The 27,905-nt window shown below is 36.3% G+C and overlaps 2 protein-coding genes across 3 annotated transcripts; one reads left to right on the forward strand and one right to left on the reverse strand.

Annotated features, from left to right (window-relative positions):
- The first annotated feature begins 2,771 nt into the window (after window positions 1–2,771).
- Window positions 2,772–8,760, forward strand: LOC115971296 (amino acid permease 6-like). Its single transcript, XM_031091129.1, has 7 exons — window positions 2,772–3,180; window positions 3,560–3,793; window positions 4,009–4,102; window positions 4,208–4,422; window positions 4,509–4,651; window positions 7,756–7,983; window positions 8,153–8,760. Exons 1-7 carry the CDS (start codon window positions 3,069–3,071, stop codon window positions 8,573–8,575), a joined length of 1,449 nt encoding a protein of 482 aa, XP_030946989.1. The 5' UTR covers window positions 2,772–3,068; the 3' UTR covers window positions 8,576–8,760.
- A 2,062-nt stretch (window positions 8,761–10,822) lies between these two features.
- LOC115971136 (KH domain-containing protein HEN4-like) lies at window positions 10,823–26,989 on the reverse strand. 2 transcript variants are annotated; one of them, XM_031090843.1, is made up of 10 exons: window positions 26,844–26,989; window positions 20,680–21,401; window positions 16,997–17,464; window positions 16,633–16,887; window positions 16,048–16,392; window positions 15,596–15,675; window positions 15,386–15,497; window positions 14,664–14,820; window positions 14,452–14,501; window positions 10,823–11,125 (listed from the first exon to the last, which is right to left on the reverse strand). In XM_031090843.1, exons 2-8 carry the CDS (start codon window positions 21,370–21,372, stop codon window positions 14,677–14,679), a joined length of 2,097 nt encoding a protein of 698 aa, XP_030946703.1. In that variant the 5' UTR covers window positions 21,373–21,401; window positions 26,844–26,989; the 3' UTR covers window positions 10,823–11,125; window positions 14,452–14,501; window positions 14,664–14,676. The 2 variants fall into 2 exon arrangements, with proteins under 2 accessions (XP_030946703.1, XP_030946702.1); XM_031090842.1 differs by lacking the exon at window positions 10,823–11,125 and adding an exon at window positions 11,140–11,460.
- Window positions 26,990–27,905: the final 916 nt, after the last annotated feature.

Below are 27,905 nucleotides of genomic sequence, written 5' to 3' on the forward strand. Positions count from 1 at the left end.
AAGCTATGGCGACATCATTTTATTATCAAATATTTTGGTCTTAGTCGTCATTGATTTAGATGCTATATTATTGTGCCGAGTAGCGCTTGCAAATTTATGAAAACATAGAGACATAACATGCGAAATAAGGTAGACAACAATTTTTATTAATATAAAAAATCATTACAACATACAAAAAGGGGCTCAAACGAGTCTATACAAAATGTAAACTGCCTAAGCAACCATTACATCTGTAGTACAGAAAAGTAAACTGTCAAGCGTCTTTTAAACTCGTCTTCAAAGTTTCTCCAATCTCTGCCTCATTGCTGCTCATACTAAGAGAGGGACTCACTTTAAAAAAGAAAATGAATGAAGAAGAAGGAAATAGTAAGGAAGAAATCAATGACGAAGATGAAGGGGATGAATAAAGAAAATGGAGGACATGAGTAAAGAAGGAGGAGAAGAGGAGAGAGAGATGAAGAGACAAAGAGAGGAACAAAAGATAGAAAAGAAACAGCACCAGGGCGGAACTGGTGCTGGGAAGACAATAAAAAGAGGTAGAAGCAGAAGCACTTAGCCCCTGCCTCAGCCCTGACTCCTAACACGCCGGTGCCATATTAGGTACGCTCGTGAGGAGCCGGATGGTAACGATCTTGGGTGTTCTCGACTCAGTCACGTCGAAAGTTTGACGTGACGAGTCCCTGCTTCGGATTTTGACTGAAAGAAGGATGAGGTTGATTTTGAGTCTTCGCCATCCTTGTCCCGATCGAGCCATGATAAGCTTTATCGGAACGTGGCGTTTTTGGGAGGGGTGGGGCTTTTGCATCCCTTGTTGTTATGGTAAAGTATTTTACGAGTAAGTGTATAAACCAGCGAGTAAACCGAATCCTAAGGGAGGCTAAGTATTCCAGAGTCGCAGGGGGATGAAAAGGGATTTTTGGTAAAAACAATAACCTCCTCCTGTCCTACTTATACAGAGGGCGGAGCGGGGGGCATTTAATAGGTTCAGATCTCCAAAGGAATCAGCAAACCCAAACACGCCGGTTCCACTTCTCCACTCCATCAAAATAAACCGTCGAATTAAAGTAGTCTCGTAAATAGTGATTATTCAAAGCGCGTTTTGGATACCCCAAGCGATAAGAACGCCTCAAGCGCGAAATTAAAAACTATCTCGTAGACCGGTGAATCTCTTGGGCATATGAGGAACCGCCAGCATGTTTAATAGGCCGAATGGATTGGGCCACAGGAAGAAGTTTGGCGTCACCAAAACCCCCCTGTCCAGCCCAGAGGTTGGACAGCCGGGTTTTGAGGGGCTAATGTAGGGCGTAAATGATTTATGGGTCAAGCCGAGGAGGATTATGGCCCAAGTTCAACAAAATAGACTTTGGGTACCGCCGAGGGTAGTTCAGTCCTCGGCAGACCCAAAGTTCCCCCTCGTAAAGAAGGGTAAAAATGGTATAAAACTGAAACTCGGAAAAAAGATCTAAAATATCCGGGGAAAGCTGCTGTTATTATCATTTAATGTTCTGAACCCGACAGGGCCGCATTCTTTGGCTTTTACAACCACCCCCAATGACTTTGGGGGATAGACTGATGGGACAAGTATCAGCCTTGGAAAGATTGACCCTACACGTGGATGAAGGATAAATGGATACAGGCGAGTATAAAAGGAAAACTAAGTAATCTTGAGAAGGGGCTGGGAAAAAATGGCCAAGAAACGAGAGCCTCCCAGCCCACCTCCATGAGAAGTACTCTAGGGGTGACGATCATTTAACCTTGTATGAACCCCCTGAAAAACCACCGCCTATCGATCAAGGCCTAGCCTTTCAAACCCACGCTCTACAAATGATATTGTTAGGGCCGTTTTACATGCGAACCCGACACTGTTACGGTCCGCCACGAATCGTGACCCTACATCTATAATCCTAATATTAGGAGAGAATATAAATTAAAGAAGAATAAATAAAGGAGAGAAAAGAGAATGGAAGAAAAAATTTAAGAAATTTATGTTTAATTTTGTTTTAAATATTAATTATTTTTTATGTAAGCAGTGATAGAATTTCAGATATCTTATTTAAGGACAAAAGACTTCCCTAGTTGAGCTATAACTAAAACACATATATTTTGTCATTTGATAATTGTCATGAAGGTCATTGAAATTTTAAAAATTATATTGCAACATTACATGTAATTGATATTACAGTATAAGCACTAATTCTCCTATTAACTCATTGGATTTGATACCTATACCAAGTAGCAGAGGTTATGGGATGTGTAATAAGATTTTTTTTATCAAAAAGAAATGTAAGCCAAATTATTGTGCTTGTAATTGGGTGGAGACTCCTCCCCATAGAAAGGTTGGTGATGGTGAGACCCTTTGTGGCCTTGTAGGTGGGAGTGGAAGTGGAAGTGGAAGTGAGACTCTCACTTTGTAACTTGTAAGATGGGCATGCAGAGAGGGAGAGTCTGCCGCCGGAGACCTAATAATTTCCCAAGATATATAGAGTGGTGGAGTTTTTGATAACCACTCAAGACCAAAAAGGGACCGACCAATTAAAAAAAGTGAGTGAGGAGAGCACAATTCAGGGGACTTCTCTCTAACTTTTCAATTTTCACAATCAATGGGTACCACTAGTTAGAAATGTCCAAATGGATGGACCAAAACTCAGAACACAAATGTGGGGACCGTTTTGAGCGATTGAAAAGACCAAAAATCCACCACACCATCAATGGTCCAGATTTCTATCTACAATTCCACTCCCAATAAGCCTATTAGCTTAAGTCAACAACTCTCAATTACTGCCACACCGCGCCTTCATTTTTTTAATCTCAGACCTCTCTCCCTCTTTTTTTTTTTATCTTTTTGTTCATGTTATTCACACTTCTTCCTTAGACTTCTAGTCAATACAATTCTGCCATTTGGTTTCCCTTACTAGTCTCCATCATTACCTCACTTTTTTCCTTTTCAAATATCACCTCCTCTTCGGTTTGCACTCATTCAAATTTTCTATATTAGTTCACTAAACTAGCTGAGAAACGCATACACCCTTTCAACTAGAGAGAAAGAGAGAGACTCTAGCTAGCTAGAGATGGCAAGGGAGATGCAGAAAAACAGCATGTTTATAGAACATGGACCTGAAGCTTTTGACAACGGTGGTATTAGGAAGAACATTGACGATGATGGCCGAGAGAAAAGAACTGGTAATGAACTTTTTTACATATAATTTTAGCATTTGTAGTTAAGTAGCTTAATTAAAGCTCTCATCAAGAGCCATGTATAACTCATTAGTGTTGCATAGTTCTTCCATGCATAGAGAAAAACTACTTGAGAGCTCATTGATCAAGTTTTAGCATATGTGCTGAGAGCTCTCTGGAAGAGTCTTGTAATCCGGTGATATTATCCTATTACTCTGTAGAGTAGAGGAGAGTTTGAGTTTGAATTCTCTTAATTGCAAACAAAAAAACAACCGAGAGCAATTTGTCCGTCTCTCTCTCTCTCTCTCTCTCTCTCTCTCTAGCTCTCTTTCTTTTGTTTAATAGTTGTTTTGATATATTTTTGGTTGATATGTTTTTGATAAAGGGACATGGTTGACTGCAAGTGCCCACATCATAACCGCAGTGATTGGGTCAGGAGTGTTATCTTTGGCTTGGGCAATAGCACAGTTGGGTTGGGTGGCTGGACCAGCGGTTCTCATGGCCTTCTCTTTCATAACCTATTTCACTTCCACTCTTCTTGCGGATTGTTATAGAGCTCCAGACCCTGTCACCGGAAAGAGAAACTACACCTACATGGATGTTGTCAGAGCTTATTTAGGTATATAACTCATTAACTCTCAACTATAACAATAATTGCACTAGTCTAGCCAAATACTACAAAACATCGTTTATCTTTTTCTGACTAAGCAATTAATAATTTAATAGTCTCGAGAGAGTTCGAAGAACACATTGTTTATTGAAAAGAAATCCTCTTCCCTATGCAAAAAAAGCTTACAGTAATATTAATGGCTATTCGCTTTTTTGTTCTGTTAGGAGGTAGGAAGGTCCAGCTGTGTGGACTGGCTCAGTATGGGAATCTTGTTGGCGTCACTATCGGCTACACTATCACTGCATCTATTAGCATGGTGTAAGTGTTTGACGTACTTTTCAGACTTTTGACTGTTCACATATATTGCACTTTGTGGTAAAAGATTTTCTACTCCTTTTAACCTTTTTACTGCTTCGTAATCAGTGCTGTTAAGAGGTCAAACTGTTTCCACAAATACGGACACGATGTGAAGTGCAAGACGTCAAACTACCCTTTCATGGTCATCTTTGCTTGCATCCAAATCGTGCTCAGCCAAATACCAAACTTTCACAAGCTCTCATGGCTCTCAATCCTTGCAGCTATAATGTCTTTTGCTTATTCTTCCATAGGCCTCGGCCTCTCCGTGGCAAAAGTTGCTGGTGAGTGATTAATTTTAACGATTAGTTTAAAAATAAATTTCTCATAGTGACTAATTATGTCGGTTACTATGATTAAAAAAATGAAGGTGGGGGATCTGTTCGGACAAGCTTAACGGGTGTCACAGTTGGGGTTGACGTGTCAGGGTCTGAGAAAGTTTGGAGGACCTTCCAAGCAATCGGTGACATAGCTTTCGCTTATGCATACTCCACCGTCCTCATCGAGATACAGGCAAGTGATTACTCTTCTTCTTCATGTAAATTAAAGCAGCTCCTACTACTTATAAAGTAGATCACATAAGATGGGAAAGGTGTTTTAGAGCAGGTTCTACTTATAAAGTAGATCACATAAGATATCACTAAAGTATATATATATATATATATATATGAAGAATCAAACAATATTCCCACCGGAAAATAAGACTTGTCGTATATAGTATATAATATTAGCTAAAAGCTGTTTCACACAAATCTGTACACACCACCAAATATAATATATATATGAAGAATCAAACAATATTCCCACCGGAAAATAAGACTCTTGTCGTATATAGTATATAATATTAGCTAAAAGCTGTTTCACACAAATCTGTACACACCACAAAAAAGAACAACCGATTACCAAAAAAAAAAACAAAAAAGAACAACCTAAATTATGAGTCAAACTTGGGCATGTATACATACGTAGTAGTATTACACTAGGAAATGTTAACGGGCACCGCTTCGTTAAGTTTTTGTGGGATCCAACTGAGTCTAATTATTGAAAGAATGATAAAATAATAAATATTATTGATAATTTTTATATTTCTTATAAAAATAAATCAAAATTTTCTATAATTTGTTAACCATTTCGATAAGGACATCAGTTAATGTAATCCTTTGTTTATTTATATTATTAGTAGTATATTATTATGAAGGTGTACGTATGGGGCATGATGGTCATGCATGCATGCATGCATGGCGGATGTCTGGAACTATAAGGAATCTAAATTAATAAAGTAATAAGTACATGCTTGGAAGTTGAAACGCGTGCCTCATTTTGTGTCGGCATGCATGTTAAACTATCAAGTTTACTTTGCCAGGTGTCATTTTGATGAAAACTGTTTGTAGTTAGAAAAATGATATGTCTACAATATTTTTATAACAAATTTTAAGTGTCAAATTGTTACTAGTTGTTATTGTTGGAGCAAAAAAGTAATCTTAGCTTTAATTTGAAATTGAACCAATAACAACTATCCACCTGTGATTTGTTATAAAAATGTTATAAATGTAGCATCTCTTTTGTGGTTATTACCAACAGAAATGGCTGTTTGTTTTTTTTTTATAATCAATTATTGTTGTAATACTAGGAGGAGAAAGTATATATATAATAGTACGTAATAATAAATTAATAATAATAAGAATAACACTGCTAACTAATTAATCAACATGCTGTTTGATGAGTCAAGATGCGGAATTAGTAGTATATTATAATTATCTCAAAAATAAAAATAAAAAGATACCGATTGTTGCCCAAAAAAAAAAATTTGAAAAGTAATATCACACTTTTGTTTGGTTGAAGCTATGAGAGAAAGAAGAGAAAGGGAATAATTAAAAACTAAAAAGTAAAAAGTGTGGGAAAAAGAAGTTTTTATTGTATTTGAATGGAAAGAAATAGTGAAAAGAAAAGGGAATAGAATAATCTCCCTTTCCTCTCAAAAGAGTAAAATCCTATGCCTCTCCTCCCAAATTGGGAGGAAAAAGAGAGAACGGAAAGAGAGAATCTTTTTTTAAAAAAAAAATAAAAATTCGGTCATAGTCATATAAATATCATTTCCTTAACACTTTTTCATTGGTTAATTACCAAACACTATTAAGAGATGGGTGTTTTTTCTCATCTAATTCATCCATTCTTCTTCCCCTCTCTCCTTTCATTTTGCTAACACGTAGTGTAATTTACATTACTTTGATGTAACATCATTTCATTGTTATCATTATTAGCGCAGTTATTAATTATAGCTATAGTTACCAATTCTCCAAGTAAATATAAAGATAAAACAATTTTGATCGAATTTTGCGTGCTAGTTACCTACTGAACTTTGATTAGGTCCACTTGCTTATACTGTCATGACTCACCAGTCACTGTAAGACTCAGATCTGAGTACTGAGTAGCTAGACTCAAAAAGCTAGAAATCTAATGTGACAGCATGTGATTTATACGTGTAAGAATGAAGAAATGTCTCAATCCCTCACCTATTTTGCCATATATATCTACCAAATTGTTTATGTTTTGCAAAAAATATTTATATATATATATATATAAATATATATTGTAGCTCAACTGAACCTTTTATGTTATCAACAAACGTTGCTCAGTGTGTCTAATTCTCTCAATTCCCCATTTATCAAATTTTTTTTTAAAAAAAAATCGTTTTTTAAGATTGAAATCAACAGCTTGTTACAAAACAAGTTTGTACCTTGTTCATTACACAATACATGTGAACATATTCCAAAGAAAAGATTAGGGTTTTTTTAGTGGGGGCCAGTTTTTTGTCGTAGTTGATAATTTTCAAAGAGAAAAAGATTCCTGGTGGACCATCCAATTGGGCGGACCATAAATTCTAAATTGTAGGCCATTGAAGTTGTTGGTCTTTTTTTCAGAAAGAAATGGAACTCCTTTCATTGTTCTTCATCCTTTTGAAGTGCTTTATCTGTTTTTCAAAAGTTGGGTTTGGTAGAGACTAGAGAGGGCTGGAGAAGTTGGGAAGAATAAAATCAAAAATATAGGAAAGACTGTATTTTTTGTAAGAAGAGAAAAGTGGGAAGAAAATTCTTCCCCTAGACACATTTTTTCAACCCTCCTAAATTGGAAAATTTGGGAGATAAAAATATTCGAATATCACATCCAGCTTTATAGAGTAGACGATTCGTCACGTCTCAAGCCAAGGATGTCACTTTTATCAGATCGTTTTCCGTGGTGCCTTTCAAGTTTTAACTTGTTCCAAACAATCAAAAATGCAAATACGATTTCATATTGTGCGCATGCTACCGTTGATGAAAAGGAAATCTCTTCTGCTTCTAGGTGTCAGCTATGATGCTCACTAGATTCGAGTGGGAGTCTAGTGGTCAATCGCCTTGCCGTAGCGCTTGGATTTGAGTCGTGCGAGAAGTATTAGTATTAGAATTGGTGAAGTCATTTAGGATAGGGATTTAACTCGTCATAGTAGAAAGTGACTTAATTTATTATAACATAAAAAATTAAAAAGCTACGACGCTGGTGTTTTATTTATTAAAAATAATAATTGGGATTTTGACCTTGAGCTAACTATTGAAAGTTGAAACCCAAATGAACTCCAGGACACACTGAAATCAAGCCCAGCAGAGAACAAAGTCATGAAGAGGGCAAGTTTTGTTGGTGTCTCAACTACCACTATGTTCTATGTACTATGCGGGTGCGTTGGTTATGCAGCATTTGGAAATGAAGCACCAGGAAATTTCCTTACTGGGTTTGGATTCTATGAACCATTTTGGCTCATCGACTTGGCTAATGTTTGCATTGCCATCCATCTCATTGGTGCTTATCAGGTAAACATTCTCATTTTTTCCCCCTCCATATATTGTTATATTTGGTTTGATCATTCCGTGTTGAGTAATGTCACGACACAACATGACACAACTTTTATTATGTACCAATCACGTCACACACGTATTGATTTGGTTTCACGAAGTTCTAACATTATTTTCACACAAACAGGTTTTCTGCCAGCCCATATTTGGGTTTGTAGAGAAGTGGTGTGCTAGACATTGGCCTGACAATAAGTTCATCACAAGTGAGCATGCTCTTAATATACCATGTTATGGTGTGTATTACATCAACTCCTTCAGGCTGGTGTGGAGGACAGTATACGTTATAGTCACAGCAGTGATAGCCATGATATTTCCATTCTTCAATGACTTCGTGGGTCTGCTTGGGGCAGCATCTTTTTGGCCATTAACTGTGTACTTTCCCATTGAGATGTACATTGCACAGTCAAAAATGCCCAAGTTTTCTTTCACCTGGACTTGGCTAAAGATATTGAGCTGGGCTTGCTTGGTTGTCTCAATTGTTGCCGCCGCTGGATCTATTCAAGGCCTGGCCCAAGATGTCAAAACATATAAGCCCTTCAAAACTCAGTAAATTACGTTCAAGACCTGGTTTCAATTTCCAAGCACTCTGTAATATATAAGAATTAGCGGGTATTCTGGAATATCCTTCTTTCAGTTTTCTATATCAAACTGCTGTTCAAAGTACTATTTGTATCACGATGAAAAAAAAAAAAGCAAGGAAAAAAAAGTTGAAGCCTTTGGTACCTTTTGCTTTTATTTTGGCAACTACCCACCATATCTTAAAGCAAAAGCATCAAATACCATTCCTCAGTCTCACATGAGGTGGTATTACATGCATCCAATATATGTATTTTTCCTCTTATATGAAAGTGAACCGTATGGTGAACTGAGGAAATTCAAAAGACAATAAATTTTCTTTTTTTAAATGTTAAATTCTATAATTGGGAGAGGAAAGATTTAAATCTTGAATGTCTTTATTATAAAGAGAATAAAGTGTCAATTCAGTTACGAAACTCTTAGCAAAACAGACCACGCTTTGAAAACTCAATAAACTAAGTTCATGACCTGGTTCCAATTTCCAAGCACACTGTAACATATAAGAATTAGTGGGTATTTTGAAATATCTTTCTTTCAGTGTTCTATATCAAATTGCTTTTCAAAGTGCTATATGTATCACAATGGAAAAAAAGTTGAAACCTTTGGTCCTTTTACCTTTTAAAAAAAATGGAGAATCGGGTAGATGCCACTTAATCTGCTTTCACATGGTGTCAAATCCGTTCAACGATTCTGTGCTATCAGATTGTAAGGGAATCTCCATTTCTCCGTGAGACCAGGAGGAAATGTGAGGTTATGAGTTTAAGATTTCTAAATTCCTAATAAAGAAAAAACATTGGTTGGACACTTTTTAAAACACGGTTTGCTTTGTCAAAAGTTTCGTAACTCAATTAACACTTTTTACAATAAAGACATTTAAAGTTTAAATCTTCTCTCTCCTAATTATCAAATTTAAAATTAAAAAAGAAAAGAAAAGAAAGAGGAGTCAATTGTGTTATGGATTTCCTCAGTTCACCGTACAGGTCAACCTTTGTGTGAGAGAAGATATATGTACTGGATGCATGTAATATCACCTCATGTGAGGAATGATATTGATGCTTTTGCTTTAAGATATGGTGGGTAGTTGTCAAAATAAAAGCAAAAGGTACCAAATTTACTGTACAGGTCAACCTTCGTGTGAGAGAAGATATATGTACTGGATGCATGTAATATCACCTCGTGTGAGGAATGATATTGATGCTTTTGCTTTAAGATATGGTGGGTAGTTGTCAAAATAAAAGCAAAAGGTACCAATTCCTCACACGAAGGTTGACCTATATGGTGAACTGAGGAAATCCATAACACAATTGACTCCTCTTTCTTTTCTTTTTCTTTTTTTTTTTTATTATTATTTTGACAACTACCCACCATATCTTAAAGCAGAAGCATCAATACCATTCCTCACACGAGATGATATTATATGCATCCAGTACATATATCTTCTCTCACACGAAGATTGACATGTACGGTGAATTTGGTACCTTTTACTTTTATTTTGACAACTACCCACCTTATCTTAAAGCAAAAGCATCAATACCATTCCTCACATGAGGTGATATTACATGCATCCAGTACATATATCTTCTCTCACACGAAGGTTGACCTGTACGGTGAATTTGGTACCTTTTGCTTTTATTTTGACAACTACCCACCATATCTTAAAGCAAAAGCATCAATACCATTCCTCACATGAGGTGATATTACATGCATCCAGTACATATATCTTCTCTCACACGAAGGTTGACCTGTACGGTGAATTGAAGAAATCCATAACACAAATGACTCCTCTTTCTTTTCTTTTTCTTTTTTTTTTTTAAATTTTAAATTCGATAATTAGGAAAGAGAAGATTTAAACTTTAAATGTCTTTACTATAAAAAATAAAAAGTGTCAATTGAGTTACAAAACTCTTGACAAAGCAAACCACGCTTTAAAAAGTGTCCAACCAATGTTTTTTCTTTATTAGTAATTTAGGAATTTAAAAATCTTAAACTCATAACCTCACATTTCCTCTTTTCCTCCTGGTCTCGCGGGTAAATGGAGATTCCCTTACAATCTGATAGCACAGAATCGTTGAACGGATTTGACACCATGTGAAAGCAGATTAAGTGGCATCTACCCGATTCTCCATTTTTTTTAAAAGGCATATACCAGCTTCTGGTATAAAATTTGTAATTAAACAAATAGGAACAATAATTTTATGTAACTATTAATTAAACCTTTCAGCTATGTAATAATTGCACCACAACCTTCCGGGAAATTATTAAGTGATGAAACCCAAACAAGGTTCAGAGATCAGTTCTGAGCGCCTGCAAGAACACTGATTTTCCTTTTTTGCTTGGTAAATTTGTTCAAGCATCAAACCCAACCTGACACACCACCTCAACCTTTTGCTTCTTTCTCTAGCTCAGGGCAAACCAACCCAGTTTAACATTTCAGCTTTAATTTCAGACATCATAATCCTCTTAAGCATCAGCAATTCCAGCTGCATCAACTTTCATTGATTCAACTGGAAACAATAAAACAAGCCTACACAAATAATGGGAGTTCAAAAACAGAAAAAACAACTTTCAGGTTTATGAATTGTACTATTCCCCTTGCTCAAAATATCTAGCAGTTCCAAAATCATGTACACTTCAAAAGCTGAAGAATTTTGCTACAAACAACTAATGCATCTTCACTTGGGGAAAAGTTTAGTAATTTTACTTCAGAACATTACACGTTCAATTAGCAGTCTTGTAACATAGAGCAGATAATCACAACCTAAATGGCCCTCAGCATTTATATCTGCAAAGTGCAACGATTGGTGGTGGATCCTCCGTGCAAAATCATAAAATCAAAAACAAATGAAGGCCACCACACACCTGCATCCAGAACCAGCCCTTTTACTAACAACAACCATTGAAAATATCCCATCAAGGGGAAAGGAAAGCACCATAGAAAATATTAAAAAATGAATGTAGCATTTGACAATTCTGAATATTTTTGCATGGAACATCATGTTCTACCTATTATGTAAATCCCGCATTAAAAGGATAAATAGCAAGCCCACAAGACCAGAGAATTTACTTGGTTTGATGATTGCCCACATCAGGAGGAGAGGGAGAAAAATCCATTATCAACCATAAGGAGTACAAACTTATAATCTCTCTACTCTCACAAACTAGAAAGCTAATAAACTTTCCTACCACTTCCAACAACAAATTATGGATGGATAATTTATACAAAATAAACTAAAGATAAAAAAATGGCAGTGTGTCCCTAATTGCATGTTTGACACAACCAAACACATAAAGGTGGGGGCAGTGTGTTTAGACATGGATAATAACAACGCCTTCACAAAAATTCATACAAAAATAAAAATTACAAGAAAGCCTTTTTACATTATGTAAAACATAAATTGATACCAACACTAATAGCAAATTGACTAAATTCATAGCTTTTATCTCAAAGAACCTAAAATAGAAAGGAGAGGAGGGGGGCGGAGGGGTAGTCTAAAATTGCTGTCTCCTAAAGGATTATAGTCTAAGATCTAAGGGATCCATGAAATCAACTAAAGAACTACAAGATATCCCACAATCATACTACAATATTCAAACAAAGAATTCAAAAATATAGATTTCAAATTAACAACCAATCTCTCCATCCCTTCAAAAGGTTAATTATTTCTCCCTCTCCAAACCTTCAATTAAAGAAAGCATAATTCCAACTGTTTAGACTAAAACCAACATATTTTGCCAGTTGGCTGTATCCAAGGTCATATTAAGAAGATAAGCCAACATAAAATTAAGAGGTGAGCATGGGTCAGTCATGCTCCAGTTGCACCAAACCCATCACTTGACCTGAAGTTGTCAAGTGGACTGTAGAGAGATCGCTAGGGAAGCTGACTGAAGTACACCTGATGGTTTTGGTCATTTTCATCGGTTTTGACCATCAGATCTTTGATAAAGGCAGAGAATCAAAGAGATCAAAAGAATCAATAATGGCGGGAGACAGAGATGGAGAATGTGAGAGAAGCTTCAATGACAATCTGTGTTCCATGGTGCCAAAGGGTTCACCAACATCCAAAGATGAGGGAGACAACTTGGTGGCAACAACGCTGAAACCAAGACAGGACAATGAAGCAAAGGAGTATGAAAGGAAGAGAGAAAAAGAGGGAAGATAAGGCCAGGGGACATATCACCAAGAAGAGGGCGAAACCCATATACAAAACACGTTGTACCATTTGTAAAGATATTAACAGTTAGGTTGGCTTTGACAGGTTATATGCAGAGGTCAGGATTTTCATTCCCTAAACCTGTTGTTGACCAATTGTTATGTCAAAACCATCCAGACCCTCTTGGGTTCAGCTGGGTAAGACAGGGTAGGCAGGACAATCAAGTCTGTGCTCATCCCTAACTCCTTACTACCTCAAACACACCCTTTTTGGTACTTACTCATCTTTCAAGGACCTTCAACATGTACCACTCGCCTCTATGGATGCAATTAATATTATTGTGATGAATACTCTCATCTTGTCACCCCCCCTGATGCTACCTCTATGTTCTTGTGTAAGTGATCATAGAATCCCTTTCTGCCTCATCACTCATTAATCTTAACAATCCCATGTCAGGCAACATTGTTTTGGACATAGCTCAACTTAAATTTAAATGATGATGATGATGATGATGAAAAATAATTAAATGAAACAAACCTGCTATGTTTCATTTCCTAATTGTTAGAAATTCTGGCAGCCACTTTTAATGATTAAAAAAAAAATACATCATTTTATTGGTGTTAACAGCTGATTATCAAACAACAATGGATGGAAGTCACATTGACAATGATTACAAACATGAAGCATCAAATTGACAAAATTAGAACTATCGGGTTCAAAATGACAATTGCCCCAAACTTAAAGGATTCAAAATGAATTTTAGCTAAAAATATAATTAACATCCCATTGATGAATTAACTGTGAAAAAAAACAATAAGTGTTACCAGTATCACAAATGCAAATGGCATAGAGTTGCCTAACTTACATAAATGAATAAACAATAACAAAGTATTCACTTCATCTAAATCATTTGTTCTATTATTCATAAAGAGAGATTTCTGAGACATGTTTAAGAAGATAACACTGTGCATGTAATAGCTAGCAAATGACAAGGCATATATCCTTTGGAAAATTAACAAATAACAATATTCATGAAAGTAAGACAAAAGTAAACAGTCTAATACTGTCAATTTTTTTTTTCCCTTTTTATTTTGAGTCAGACTGAATGAACAGCACAAATCAAGAGAAAGTTGGAGTAGATTTCAACTAAAAATATTTGGAAAGGTAATGAAGGGAGGTTATCTGGTATGGTTAAAAAGTTCACATGCACACATTTGCATAGATATATGGGTAAAAGTCAGCCTTCAGTTCTTCACAGTTAATTACAAGTTCCTCATCCCAATTCCCATCCAAATATACAAGTCAAAAACAAACTTAGTTTTTGACCTTCAGGGGCATCAAAGATACAATTCAATGAGAAAAGGAAAGGATGAAAGAGGAATGAAAAGCATCCATTGTCTCAATGGGAAAGCTTAGTGGAAAATATAAGAAAATGGTGTAAGACTTATTGCCAATGTAACCTAAGCAACATTACTCATTATCTCTTTTTTTTTTCCTTTTATATAAGTAATGCAATTTTTATGGCTACAAAAAAAAGAATAGCCTAAGTATGCAGCTGGGGGATCATAAAATCAAGAATCGCCCAAGATATAACATTGCTTGTTCAACCTTGAAGTGAGATTGAAAATGCATGCTTTTCAAATAGTTCATTAAAAATGCATGTTTCTTGTTAAGTTCATAGAAGTTTAAGTATACTCACAGAACAGCAATATTAGAACTCGGGAAATTTCCAATCTTCAAGATCCTCAACTGCAGTAATATCAAGTTTGAATGGCACATATTAAGCAACATCTAACAGACTGATTCTGGAAATGATTAAATAACAGAAGAAACTAACAACAAGCATTTGTTATAACATATTTTCTAAGTACTCTGCTAATGAATATATGGAAATCTCATCAACAATACTACCTGAATGAAGAGATCAACTGGACTCAGTCTCGCTCATTACAAATGCTTGAATAAGACTCTGTGCAGCATGGGTTTGTTCAGGAGTTCCAGATATTACAATTACAGTTTCCACTGCTCCAGGCTTTGGCTCCGTAATTGTAATTTTTGCATCAGAGATCTGAAATAATATAGACCATATTGAAATTACTATAGCCGTTAATTGAAAATTGTTTTGATGGAGCATTTTTACATATCAATGGACCCATTCATAATGGAGTGAATAAATTTTTCACTGGCCGTCAACCTACTGCAACCCAAGCCTGGCTGTGAACAAATATATGACACTAAGCACAGACATTGGTGGAGTTAACATTTTTACATATTCACAATAGTCAATAATGATCTGAAACTCACGTCTCTGGTAAACTGAGTTCTTACAAGTTATGTGAGTGAGAGATGTTTATATACAAGCAAAGCTAATGGAGTGTTCCAGATAGGACACAACATTGAAGCCGTGAAGTTTGATGCGGAGATAGCCAAGCTCTTTATTCGTCATCTACTTAACATATACCATAATTAATATGATATGGCAAATGAAACTGAGTTCATCCCAGACACAATAATGGAATTCCTACATATCTACCCAGGGAACTCTATACAATTAATGCCTTTTTCATCAAGAAGCATAAAGTGCGATTGTGTAAATCTAATCTAAAAATGAATTATCAGATCATTGATTGTACCTTACGAATTTGTTTCAAACATTCACCATCTTCTCCATAAATTACTGGAACAAGAGAACTAGGAACAACAACTTCAAGAGTGGTGCTTGTTATAACTGCAGGCTGGCTTCCTCTAAATAGATAAATCAGGATAATAAAAAACTCAAAATATAATATAGTAATTAAAAAAGAACTTAAAAAAAGAAAAGAAAAATGATACAATGTACATACCCGCCAAATCCTGCAAATCTTCTTTGGGGGGGTCCACCAAAATCTGGCAAGCCTATAGGGCCACCACCTTCAATTAGTCCCTACAAGCCAGTTTAGGAAACACAGAAATATCAATTTACATGATGCTTTTTCTTTTTCATTTTTATTTGATTGGTTGGTACACATAGGTGCTAAACTACTTCAGTAGCTATTGCTATTTAATTTTTACTAGGCACAACTACATTTTTACCAACTTTCAGCCAAAAAAAACTCATCCAAACACAAACTAAAGCACAATCTACTTCTCTTATGTCAAATTTTGGAACAATTTCCAACATTTTATCAATAAGAAGGGTAAGAGCTTATGCCACTAAACTTTAAGGCACAGCACCAGAAACACATGATAGGAATTCAAATTGACTACCAAAAACTACTTGTAAGCAGTGGGGAAACAAATCACAATAGTTCAATACCTGAGGACCCCATGGTTTTCTTTCAGATAATAAATGAGGGGCAGCACCAAGTCTATGAATATTGTGCATAAAAGGAGAACGATCATCATGGGGATGAAAACCACCATGGGGAGGTGGGCCACCAACAGCGTCAAACTTGTGGAATGATGGACCTAGATTAGAATACATTCCTGGGGGTGAGAGTTCTCTCCTTCCCATATATGAAGGGAATGGAGGTACTTGATCCAGGAATGCAGGATTTGAAGGATAATTAATAGAAGGAAACGCATCCCGAAAAAAATGATGCCGCAACCTAGTTGTTATCTGCAAAAGAGCCTCTTGAACTGCTTCAAATTCTCCGTTTATCTGTCAAAGTAGAAACAGCATCAGCAAAAAGCATAGAAGTAGCACAATAATCAGAAAAACGTGATAAGAACTAGGTTTCATATCAACTGATATCTTCATTGTACGTTGTCAATGTCAGAATATAATTGATCACACATCAACCAAAAAATAATAATAATGAGCAATTTCAATAATAACAGAACTTGATAGGTTGTCAAAGGTTCAACCTGATCAAGCTCAATGGAATTCATGCAAACACACCTGGACTACTTCTTCATCTTCTGAAGCACACTTTGGAATCTGATCCTTCCCCAATACGCGAATATGTGCCCGAGATAACTTCCTCATTTCTGCTATGATGGAACCACCTTTGCCAAGGAGACAGCCAATTTGATTGGAAGAAACAAGAAGCCTTGCTAATACAGACTGCTCCTTGTTATCAGGTATAGCTCTGACTATCCTAGTCTGAACACGGAGAACTGCATCTTGCACAGCTGATATCCTATCATCAGGGTGCTGCAATAGTTGATTTGTTGTCAGCACACCACAAACCAATAACAGACTTGATCTAGCAATACAAGATTAAAATATCAAATCTTATGATATATATGTAGTTTAACCATACCGCTGGCCCAGAAATGATAATAATGCGATCCTCTGAATCAGAGACAGCTTCCATGACTTTGATCTCACAGCCAGTCTCTTGCTTAAGGGTCTTAATTATTGATCCTCCCTTTCCAATCACACCTCCTACTCTTTCATCATGGCACAACAATCGGAAAGTTAACATTTCCTGTGAATGCTTCATTCGACCAGGAAAACCACTTTCATGATACTTAGAAATCATAGGAGGAACAGCAGAATGATAATCAGCAACATCACGAGGTCCAGTAGCATAAGGCGCTCCGTGAGCAGCAAAAGAACGGTTATGTGGTGGATATGCATCTGGCCTGGGATGAGGATGACCAAATGATTGAGATGATGGCCCTGAAGGGTTGACAGGGGAAGGGTCATGATCCCGAGGTGGATTCTCCAAAAGCTGTTGAGAAACGGATTGAAGAGCTTTCCTTACTGCATCAATTTCCCCAGTGATCTGCAGTGTAATTATATAATATATGGGACAAATAAGATTTGTGCATCAAGAAAAAGAACTAAATAAAACTTCAAATCTGGACCTATTTCCAGGAACCAAGACATTAATCATGGCCATTCGTGTTAAATTCATATTTCTAGAAGTCCTCCAAAAGTTGCCAAAATTGTTTTGGAATTAACCTTAGATGCTAGAGTCATGAGGAAGCAATGTGCTCAGCAATGGTTTGCAGGTCCAACAAAGCGACTGACAACTAATATAGCACAGAATCTACCCAGGTGACCACTTGTTCACATAGAATGTGATTTTCAACTTTTATTTCAAATTGACACTACTTTTGGAGTAATGTATGCATATAGTATGAACAATGCATGAAATATGAGTTGGAAAGACCTTTCGTGGAGGAGGAAGTATTAGATGCAGTAGAGAACATGAATGGTGACAAAGCTCCAGGCCCAAATGGCTTCACTATGGCATTCTTCCAAGTTCCAAGTGTGTTGGAATGTAGTGAAAGATGACACTATGCGAGTCTTTCAGCACTTCCATGTTCACAGTATGTTTGGAAAAAATTTAAATGCTACCTTTGTTGCCCACATTCTGAAGAAGGTTGCAGCATGTGATGGGAAAGATTTTAGGCCTATTAGTCTGGTTGGTAGCATTAATAAAATTTTGGCCAAGGAGTTAGCCATATGTTGGGGGAGACTCTGTCTCAATCACAAAAATGATTTTATTTAAGGGAGACATATATTGGATTCAATTTTGTTGGCGAGTGAATGTCTTGATAGTAGATTGAGGGTTACGAACTTACATCAAGGTGACCCATTGTGGCCACTATTATTTGTATCAGTGATGGAGGCATTGAGATTGAGTAAAGTTATAGAGGGACAGTATATCCAGGGGTTTACAGTGGAAGAAGGGCAGCTGAGCCGTTGATGATTTCCCACCTATTGTTTGCAGATGACACTTTGATTCTGTGTGGGGAAGATCCATAACAATTTTCATTTTTTTTTTTTTTTTTTGAAAAGTAGATGATCCATAGCAAATTGACTATCCAAAATGTGTGTTATGGTGTTTTGAAGTTGTATATGGATTGAAGATTAATTTGAGCAAGTCCAATTTCCAAAATGGTCCCAATTGGAGAGGTTTCAGCCTGCACTTTGGCTGAGATTCTTGGTCACAAGATTGGTTCATTGCCTATGATATATTTGGGGTTACCCTTGGGGCTAGATATAGTCCAAAGCCATATGGGATCCAATTATAGAGATGATGGAATGGAGGTTAGCAGGCTGGAACAAGTTATATTTCTCACAAGGTGGCAGAATCACTTTGAGTAAGAGCATGCTCTCTCTAGTCTCCCCACATATTTCCTTTCCTTGTTTCCCTTACTGGTTACATTGCTCATCATTTTGAGAAGTTGAAACGGGATTTTTTGCGGAGAGTTTTAGGGGAGAAAGTAAGATTCATTTAGTCAACCAGAACGTCATTTGTGAGCTGATTTGATTTAGTGGTTTGGGTATCAAAGGTTTAGTCCAATTTGATCATGCATTGCTAGGGAAGTGGTTATGGCATTATGCAAATGAGAGAGATACTTAATAGAGGAACATAGTTGCCACAACATATGGAGAATCAGGCGGGAGGTTGGGTTTCAGTGGTGCTTTAAGAACCCTATGGTGTGCCTCTTTGGAAGCATATTCGAAATGGGTGGGGGAGTTTCTTTAGGTTTATAAAGTTTGAGGTGGCGGTGGTAATCATGTCGTTTTTGGATGGATTTATGGTGTGGGGATGTGGCACTATTTGAAGCATTTTCGGCTTTGTTTTATATTGCCCGAGATAAAGAGGCTTTGGTGACAAACTATTTGAGTTGGCATGATGGTGCCCTACATTGGGAAGCTTTGTTTACTAGAGATCCACATGGTTGGGAGCTAGGACACTTACAAGATATTTTTGATCTTCACTATTCTGTCAAAACTAATAGGGATGGTGAAGATCACATGCAATAGATCCCAAGTAGGAGTGTCAGTTTTGAGTTCAAGTCCTATCAGGTTCTCACAACATGATTGACACTATTCTTCCTATGGAAAAGTATATGGAAGGTTAAATTTCCCACTAAAGTTGCTTTATTTACATGGACAACAACTCGAGGGAAAATCCTCACCGTGGACAATCTCTCCAAAAGTGTCATATCTATATTGTTGACTGGTGATATGTGTGTAAGAATAGTAGGGAGTCTACAGATCATCTGCTACTTCACTGTATGCATATGACATATGGTCTATGTTGTTGTCTGTTTGGGATTCAGTGGGTAACGCATGAAAGGGTGGTGGACTTGTTAGCTTGCTGGATGGGTAGTTTTGGGAGACATCGCTCTATTGAGGTATGGAAGGCCATTCCTCTGTGTCTTATGTGGACCACAAGCGCACCTTTAAATGGGTTGAGACCTTGTCTTTGGAGTTGAAACTATTCTTGCTTCATTCTCTCTATGATTGGATGGCTGCTTTAATAGTTACTCTTTTTCCCCGCTAGAGGAGATTCTTGACTTATGTACATTTTGATGTTATTTGTGGCTTCCCTAGTCTACTGCTTGTGTACTTGGGAGTTCATTTTAATTTTCAATAAATGTTTTATTACTTATCCAAAAAATTAAAATCTGACTGCAAAGAAATGCTGCAAGATCTATTATTTTAGCCTTACTAGATGCATATTATTCCAAAAGGAGTGACAACCTTGAAATAAAAATTGAAAATCACATTCTATTTGAACTAGTGGTCACCTGGGTAGATTTTGAGGGCAGAACACCACCAGACAATGAACTCTGAAGCATAACCAAAAACTTAACTGCATAGATAGTCCTTTTTATTTTTTAACAAGATTGCCAGCTCTTCACTAAGTATTTGATTTTGTTGAAATATAAGAACTATAATTCATGAACAGATATATAGCAGTATATCACTAATGCAGCTCCTAGTCCTAATATGCGTATTCTTTCAAGTAAATCTAAACACTAATGGGAAACAGAACAGACAATTTGCCCCAAAGATCCATGCTAGATAGTTCAATCACTCATGGTTACTATTAATATAGACATTGGCTTTGCATTAGATGTTAACCCAATAAAATTAGAATCATTAGAACTTCGCACAAGTAACTGACAATCTGCAGTATTCCTGATTACTAATTATAGTATAGTACTACATAACAAATAATGTCATCAAAACTACCTGAACTAATTCATCAGCAGCGGATGCACATGGAGGAAGTTTGTCCCTTGGAAGAATCCGTATTTGTGCCCCGCTTTCAGCTGACATTTGCTTGATTACACTGCCACCCTTTCCCAAAAGGCAGCCTACTTGATTGGAAAGCACAAGTAACCTAAAAACAATTGAAGAAGACTTATTATCATCTTCATCCCCTCCATCTGTCTCTGGTTCTCCTTCAATTATTCTCTCAAAAACAAGAAAAAGGGCCTTCTGCACGGCTGAAGTTCCCTTATCCGATTTGGCATCTCCCACAGCATCAGATTCTTTATCTTCATTGTTTTCATTCTGTTCCTTTTCATCATCGTTCTTTTCATCCATGTTTGCCTCTTCACCACCATCCTCCCGGCTTGCTTCAGTCGTCACCTCAATCTCTTTATCAGAACCTGAGATAACAACTACCCTCTCATCACAACCAGGAACAGTTTCCTCAACTCTGACCTTTGCACCAGTTTCTTGACGGATTTCAGATATGATGGTGCCCCCTTTTCCAATGACACCACCAGTTTTGGAAGCAGGACAGAGTAAGCGTAAGACAACACTCCCAGGAGAGAATTTCATAGATTGTTTGTGTGTCTTTTGCCACTTTCCTTTCCCATTTGACTCTGTAAGGTTTCGATCATGTGGCCTCTTAGAAGGCGTCAATGGAACAGACATATCTACTAAATTTATAGCAGACCTGTTCACTGAAATTTGAAAGTTATAATGTCAAAGACAAATAAAATTTAAAAATAATCCACATTTAAGAAACATTGATTTTCCAAAGCCTCTAATTGAATCAAAGCCCATGATTAATTGGCCATTCAATATTCTGAAGAACAATACATTATAACTTTGAAGACATTTTCCCCATTTTCATAACGGGAATAGTGATGTAGTAAGACACTGCTAGTAATGCTGGAACTAAAAAGAACCATGCTTGTAGGTCAAGAGTCGGTCAAGACTCAAGACAAAAAATTATAAAAGATCAGTGTATGCTTTCTAAGTAATAAATGACTGAAACAATCAAAAAGTCAAAGCCCTAAGAAATCCTATTTGTCTTTCTTGAATCTTGATAACACCAAATCAAAAAAGTGTGATATTTTCTGGGTACCTAGGAAAGAGGATTCTGATTTGCAGAGTTGTTCTCAAGTTTATTTAAAGGTCTCAAGGGGCTGCTCCTAGAGTATTAGGTCTGACTTTGAGTTTCCTTTGTAAAAAGCTGAGGCCTTAGTTCATTATTGAGTGTCTAAGGATATAACTTGGATGTATACTTGGATAACAAGCCATTCCATCAAGAGCTGGATCCTCTTTTTACTGTTCTTTCAATTTTCTGCAAATTATTATCCTCCTTCTGTACTGCTGCTAAGATCGTTAAGTTGTTCTTATAAGACATCAACTCAATACCATGCTGGAGAGTTGGCAATGGGATTGGCCAGGATGTGTGGAACTCCCCTTGGGTTCCATATCTGCCATAATTTAAACCAAGAGCCTCTTCCTCTGTTTCTCTAGAGGTTAATTGGTCTCAGAATTAATTCTAGAGACTCCAAGACAGCGGAACCAACAAAGAATATATCAGACATTTGACTTAGTATTCTCAAAATTCAGCTATCCCAATCACACCAGGAAGACAAAATCACCTAGGTCCCAAATCAAAATGGAAGCTTCTTGACAAAATCAGCATAGAGCATACTGAACTGGTCAACAAAACAAGAAATTATTTGGTGTTCCTAGCAAAACACATCAACTTTGTCTAGTGGTCCACACACCCAATAATTAAATGCCATGTGTTATAATTAGCCAAGTCAGATCTTAGTTAGAATCCACATAATTAATCCTAGTCTTTCTTTAAAACTGATCTGACATTAGGGTTTAAACAATATGTGTGTGTGTGTGTGTGAATTGCTTGAATCAGCATACCTTGATTAATTGCCATGGGGATTGTGAGTTCCTCGGTGGAAACTAGTGTGACTATGTCAGCTAAGCAAGGAAGATGAATTACTGATTTTTTTTTTTTTTTTTACCCTGACGTCTGAATGGTGTTAAAAAATAATTGTTCGTTTTGTGGATGCTGACTAAGATTTGACTTGGCTAATTATGACACATGGCATTTAATTATTGGGTGGGTGGACCACTAGGCAAGGCTGACTTAGTCCACCAGGAGCACTGAATAATTTCTCCAAAGAAACCCTGCTTCTTTGAGCTTCTTTGAGGTGATCCCTTATATAAAGAAAAATGGAAGGCACCTAGGAGGTTCAAAATGCATTAGACTTAAACTTCTCCTAAGGAGAATGGCATGGCAAATCATTCTGACTAAGGTGGTCCTAAATTCAAGATGTTTGATAGAAAACCTTAAGTTAACTGCAGTATGTGTAATGCAGCCCTTGAATCAATTGAACAGTTTCTCTTAGCGTGTCATGTTACAAGAATTGTGTAACTGACTTCACCTTGGCCGATCAGATTAGATGCATTAAATCTATCCTCCATTGTAGACTGGATCAAAGTGATTTGGAATCCAAGGGCTCCCAATGTGCCTTATGAGAAAACAAGGAACTTCTCAATGTATGCAACGGTTTGTTGTTCTAGTTTGGATGAACAAAGAAGTTTTTTTTTTTTTTTTTTAATAGGAAAAATAGAAATTCTACTCTAACCTAATCTAAGTATATATGCGTGTGAAGCTTCTTCTTAGAGATTTGAACCCCAGCCCTTGCCCCTCACACCCCACAAACACTTATACTTTTGGAGTGACCATTGCACTCAAAGGAACAAACAAGTGGTTGATAAGCCCCAGATTGGTCCAATGCAACTAGCCCTACAAATTAATTCCAAAGAATTTGTTCTCTGCCTGGTCTCCTCCTTCCCCTGGTTTCTCAAAGTGAATTTTCAAGCTGCATTAATAGATAACCAAGCGAGTATTGCAGCTTTTTTTTTCATGACCACAGGCTGAGATTCTTTTTTTTGTATACAGACTTGGAATAAATTGCCTTGATGAAAAAGGCCAAAGCAGCCCTTCAACAACTTCAAATGCTACTGAGTGCAGCTTCAACAATTTAATCCTAGAAGGAGATGCAAGCAATGTCATTCAATCATCCACTTGCTGCCCTCAATGGTCTATCGATTTCCTAATAGTAGACATTAAATCTTTTTTGTTGTTGTGATCTAGTTGGAAAGCTATTCATGTCCTCAGATGGTCAAATGAGCTAAGCCTATTCATGGGTATGGGCTTCTGTCATGTAATGTGTGCGGAACTAGCCCCATCTCTTCTATCTCTTGAGTTGTTTTAAGCCCCAGGGAGAATTATGGAAAATTAATAGATACTCCCAGAGTATAGCTGATGTAGGTAAACCATTTAATACAAACAGAAAAAAAAATGACATAATAACTTTATTAATTGGTATCAAGTACCATGTGGCTGTACTCGATGATTACTCATAGAATTACCAAGGAATCAATGAACAATCACACCGAAATGTGCCTACTAAGGATGTTTAAACATTTGCCTCCATATCATTATTTTAGAATTTAATAGTTTAGTAGCTCTGTAACCTAAGGCATGACTGTGAAAATATTATGTAGTGGATTATATATCAGAGTCACAAATCCAATTATTTGAAGGGAAACAGGTAACAGAAATAGAGAATGCAACGCTACAAACTGTTAAAGATTACACAAACACTAAATTGCTAGGATTGCAGGAAAAGAAAAGCAATTGAGATTTCATAATTAACTTAATCTATTCTCTCAGAAACAGAACCTAAGTGAACTTCAACTTCGAGAGAGAAAGAGAGAGAGGATGGACACATGAGAAGAAGAAAAACTAGAAAGCTAAGTTACTCACATAATTATTTGATTCCGAAAAAATCAAGCTGAATCAGTTTCTTTGAATTTTTTATGGAACTTCTGAGCTGCTTCTTGGTCGAAAAACAGTGCTTGGAAATTATAGGTAAGCTTCATGTGAAACCAAAGAAGGGATTTGTGAGAGTTCATAAATCAGAATCCCTAAGAAAACTGCTGGGAATTGTGATGGGCCATTTGTGTAAAAGACCTCTGACAAAATGGATCAGATTATTTCGATCTGAATTGGAAGGCTTTCAACAGAGGCCACAATAACAAGTGAGCCCACTCCGTATAGCAGGCTCATAAGATATTTGCTGGCAAAGTACTTGTGGTTTTTCAATACTCAATAGTAAATATTCCAAACTAGTAAGAGAAATTTAAATACCTTCTTTACATCTTTCAATGAAAAAAAATCTTATCAAAATTCTTTAAATTAAATAATAAGTACTATGATTAATAATCATAATCCTAAATACTTGATAACCATCACACGTATCTAATTCCATTTAAGTAGTCAATGAACAAGGGGATAAAAAAAGGCAGAATAGGCAATCATTGAAGAAGAGTCCGCTAAGCTTGATGACAGAAGGCCATTAAAGCCCTTAGGCTCTCTCTACGATCTTCCCTTAACTCCAACTTTTGTAATAGTCATCATAATTCCACGAATTAAGAAAGATAAGATCATATTGGGTAAGACTTTTGTCCAATACTCTTGTGCACCAAACGATATATGAACCAAAACATGATCATTTTAGAACACATGTCACATCTGTGTAATGTCCAAAGCACATAAGCATTGGACACGAGCGAGACACAATACACCCTTGCTATCATTTAATACCCATATCTCTATTTTTTGAAATTTTGTTATGTTTTGACATAAATGCTAACTACTTATTTGGATTGTGAATTTGATTTCTTTTCCTTTTTAATTATTGGGTAAACTATTGTTGATCTTTTATAATAGGGAATAAGATATTTTGCTTTTAATTGCCCATGAATGGACTAATGGATAACTCTTATACATGTAAATAAAATCGGAAAGAATGGGAAAAATGAATAATGCGAGGGACACACCCATTCCCACACTCCAATTCAGTGTTAACTCGTGATTGATGCATAAGTTGAGACAACATGGTTAGGTTCCCGAGGTGGACTCATGTGAAAAGTGTTGAACCGACCAAAATTTGACACATAAGTAGGGTGTAATTTCTGCCTGGTCTCCTCCTTCCCCTGGTTTCTCAAGGTGAATTTTCATGCTGCATTAATAGGCAACCAAGAAAGTATTGCAGCTTTTTGTCATGACCATGGGCTGAGATTCTTTTTGTGTATAAAGACTTGGTATATATTGACAATCCCTTGATGGCAAAAGCCAAAGCAGCCCTTCCAACAACTTCAAACGCTACTGACTGCAACTTCACCAAATTAATCCTAGAAGGAGATGCAAGCAATGCCATTCAATCGCCCACTTGCAGCCCCCAATCGTCTATCAATTTCCTAATAGTAGACATCAAATCTTTCTTGTCATTGTGATCTAGTTGGAAAGCTATTCATGTCTTCAGATAGTCAAATGAGCTAAGCTCATTCGTGGGTGTGGGCTCTGTCACGTAATGTGAAGGGAACTAGACCCATCTCTTCTATCTCTTGAGTTGTTTTAAGCCCCAGGGAGAAGATAGAGAGAGTACCCCCCGGTTTTTGGTTCAATAAACTTTGGTAAAATCAGTAGCCTTATGGATAATTAATAGATGCTCCCCGAAGTATAGCTAATGTAGGTAAACCATTTAATATAACAAAAAATTAAAAATGACATGAGCTTAAAAAGCAATGTAGAAAAAGCAACTTTGTTTATTTGAATCGAGTACCGCATGGCTGTACTCGAGGAATACCTAATAATTACTCGTAGCATTACCAAGAAATCAAAGAAACAATCACACCGAAATGCGCCTACTAATGATGTTTAAACACTTGCCTCCATATGATTATTTTAGAATTTAATAGTTGAGTAGAGCTCTATAACCTAAGGCATGACTGTGAAAATATTATGTAGTGGATTATATATCAGAGTTGCAAATCCAAACATTCCAAGGGAAACAGGTAACAGAAATAGAGAAATGCGATGCTACGAACAGCTAAAGATTACACAAACACACTAAATTGCTAAGATTGCAGGAAAAGAAAAGCAATTAAGATTTCATAAATATCGTAATCTACTCTCTCAGAAACAGAACCTAAGTGAACTTCAACTTCGAGAGAGAGAGAGAGAGGATGGACACGTAATACGAAACAAAACTAGAAAAGCTTAAGTTACTCACAGAATTATTTGATTCCCAAGAATCAAGCCGAATCAGTTTTCTTTGTATTTTCGATGGAACTTCTGAGCTTCTTCTTGGTCGAAAAAACAGTGCGATTTTGTGAGTTCAGAATCCCTAAGAAAACTGCTGGGAATTGTGATGGGCCATTTTGTGAAAAAAAGGATGTCTGCCAAAACGGGTCGGGTTATTTCGACCCGGATTGGAAGGCTTTCAAAATAGGCCTAGTACAAACTGTTATCTAGTGAGCCCACTCTGGCTCATAATCATTAGATATTTGCCCGTACTTGTTTTACTACCGTTCCGTTTGGGCTGAGAGATAATAGAAAAGAGTATAGAACAAAGTTCAAACTTCTCATGTGTGTGTGTATATATATATATATATTTTTTTGTGAATTTTAAAAATCTAACCATTAAATTTTATGTTTCTTATATTCTTAACATGTATATTAAATTTCGTTCAAATTATATATTATTTACTATTCGATCAATAAACTTATTTCTTATACACAATTTTAGACCATAAAAATTTGAAATTTTAACATTTGTTTAATGAGATAGCAATTAATCTTTGATTTTTTTGAAATTTTATATGCATGAAGAATATAATAAGAACATATAATCTAACGGTTAAATTTTCAAAATTCATACTTAATATATAAATATATAAGGAGTTTGTAGAGTTTATATCCAAACTAGTTTGGAGAAAAATTTTGTTTGTAGAGTATAATAGATAAGAATTTGCCAAAAATTCACTAATTTTCAGTCAATTTTACTCTACTCCCCTTCACTCATCCTCCTTCCCCCTCAATCCAAACATGTCCTACTTGTCATTAGTCTAAGTTTTTTTTTTTTTTACTAATTAACTAAACAATTGCTTGGAAATAAAGGGAAAAACAATTGTTGTGATTCGTCAATAGTAATGACTGTTTAGAAATTTAAAAACTTTTTTTTACATCTTACAATGAATCAAATCTTATCAAAACTTTTTAAATTAAATAATATATGCATTGTGATATATAATCATAGTCCCAACAGACACCTGACGGTTGTCACACATGTCTA

Source organism: Quercus lobata, chromosome 12, assembly GCF_001633185.2.
Source record: "Quercus lobata isolate SW786 chromosome 12, ValleyOak3.0 Primary Assembly, whole genome shotgun sequence".
Taxonomy (NCBI): domain Eukaryota; kingdom Viridiplantae; phylum Streptophyta; class Magnoliopsida; order Fagales; family Fagaceae; genus Quercus; species Quercus lobata.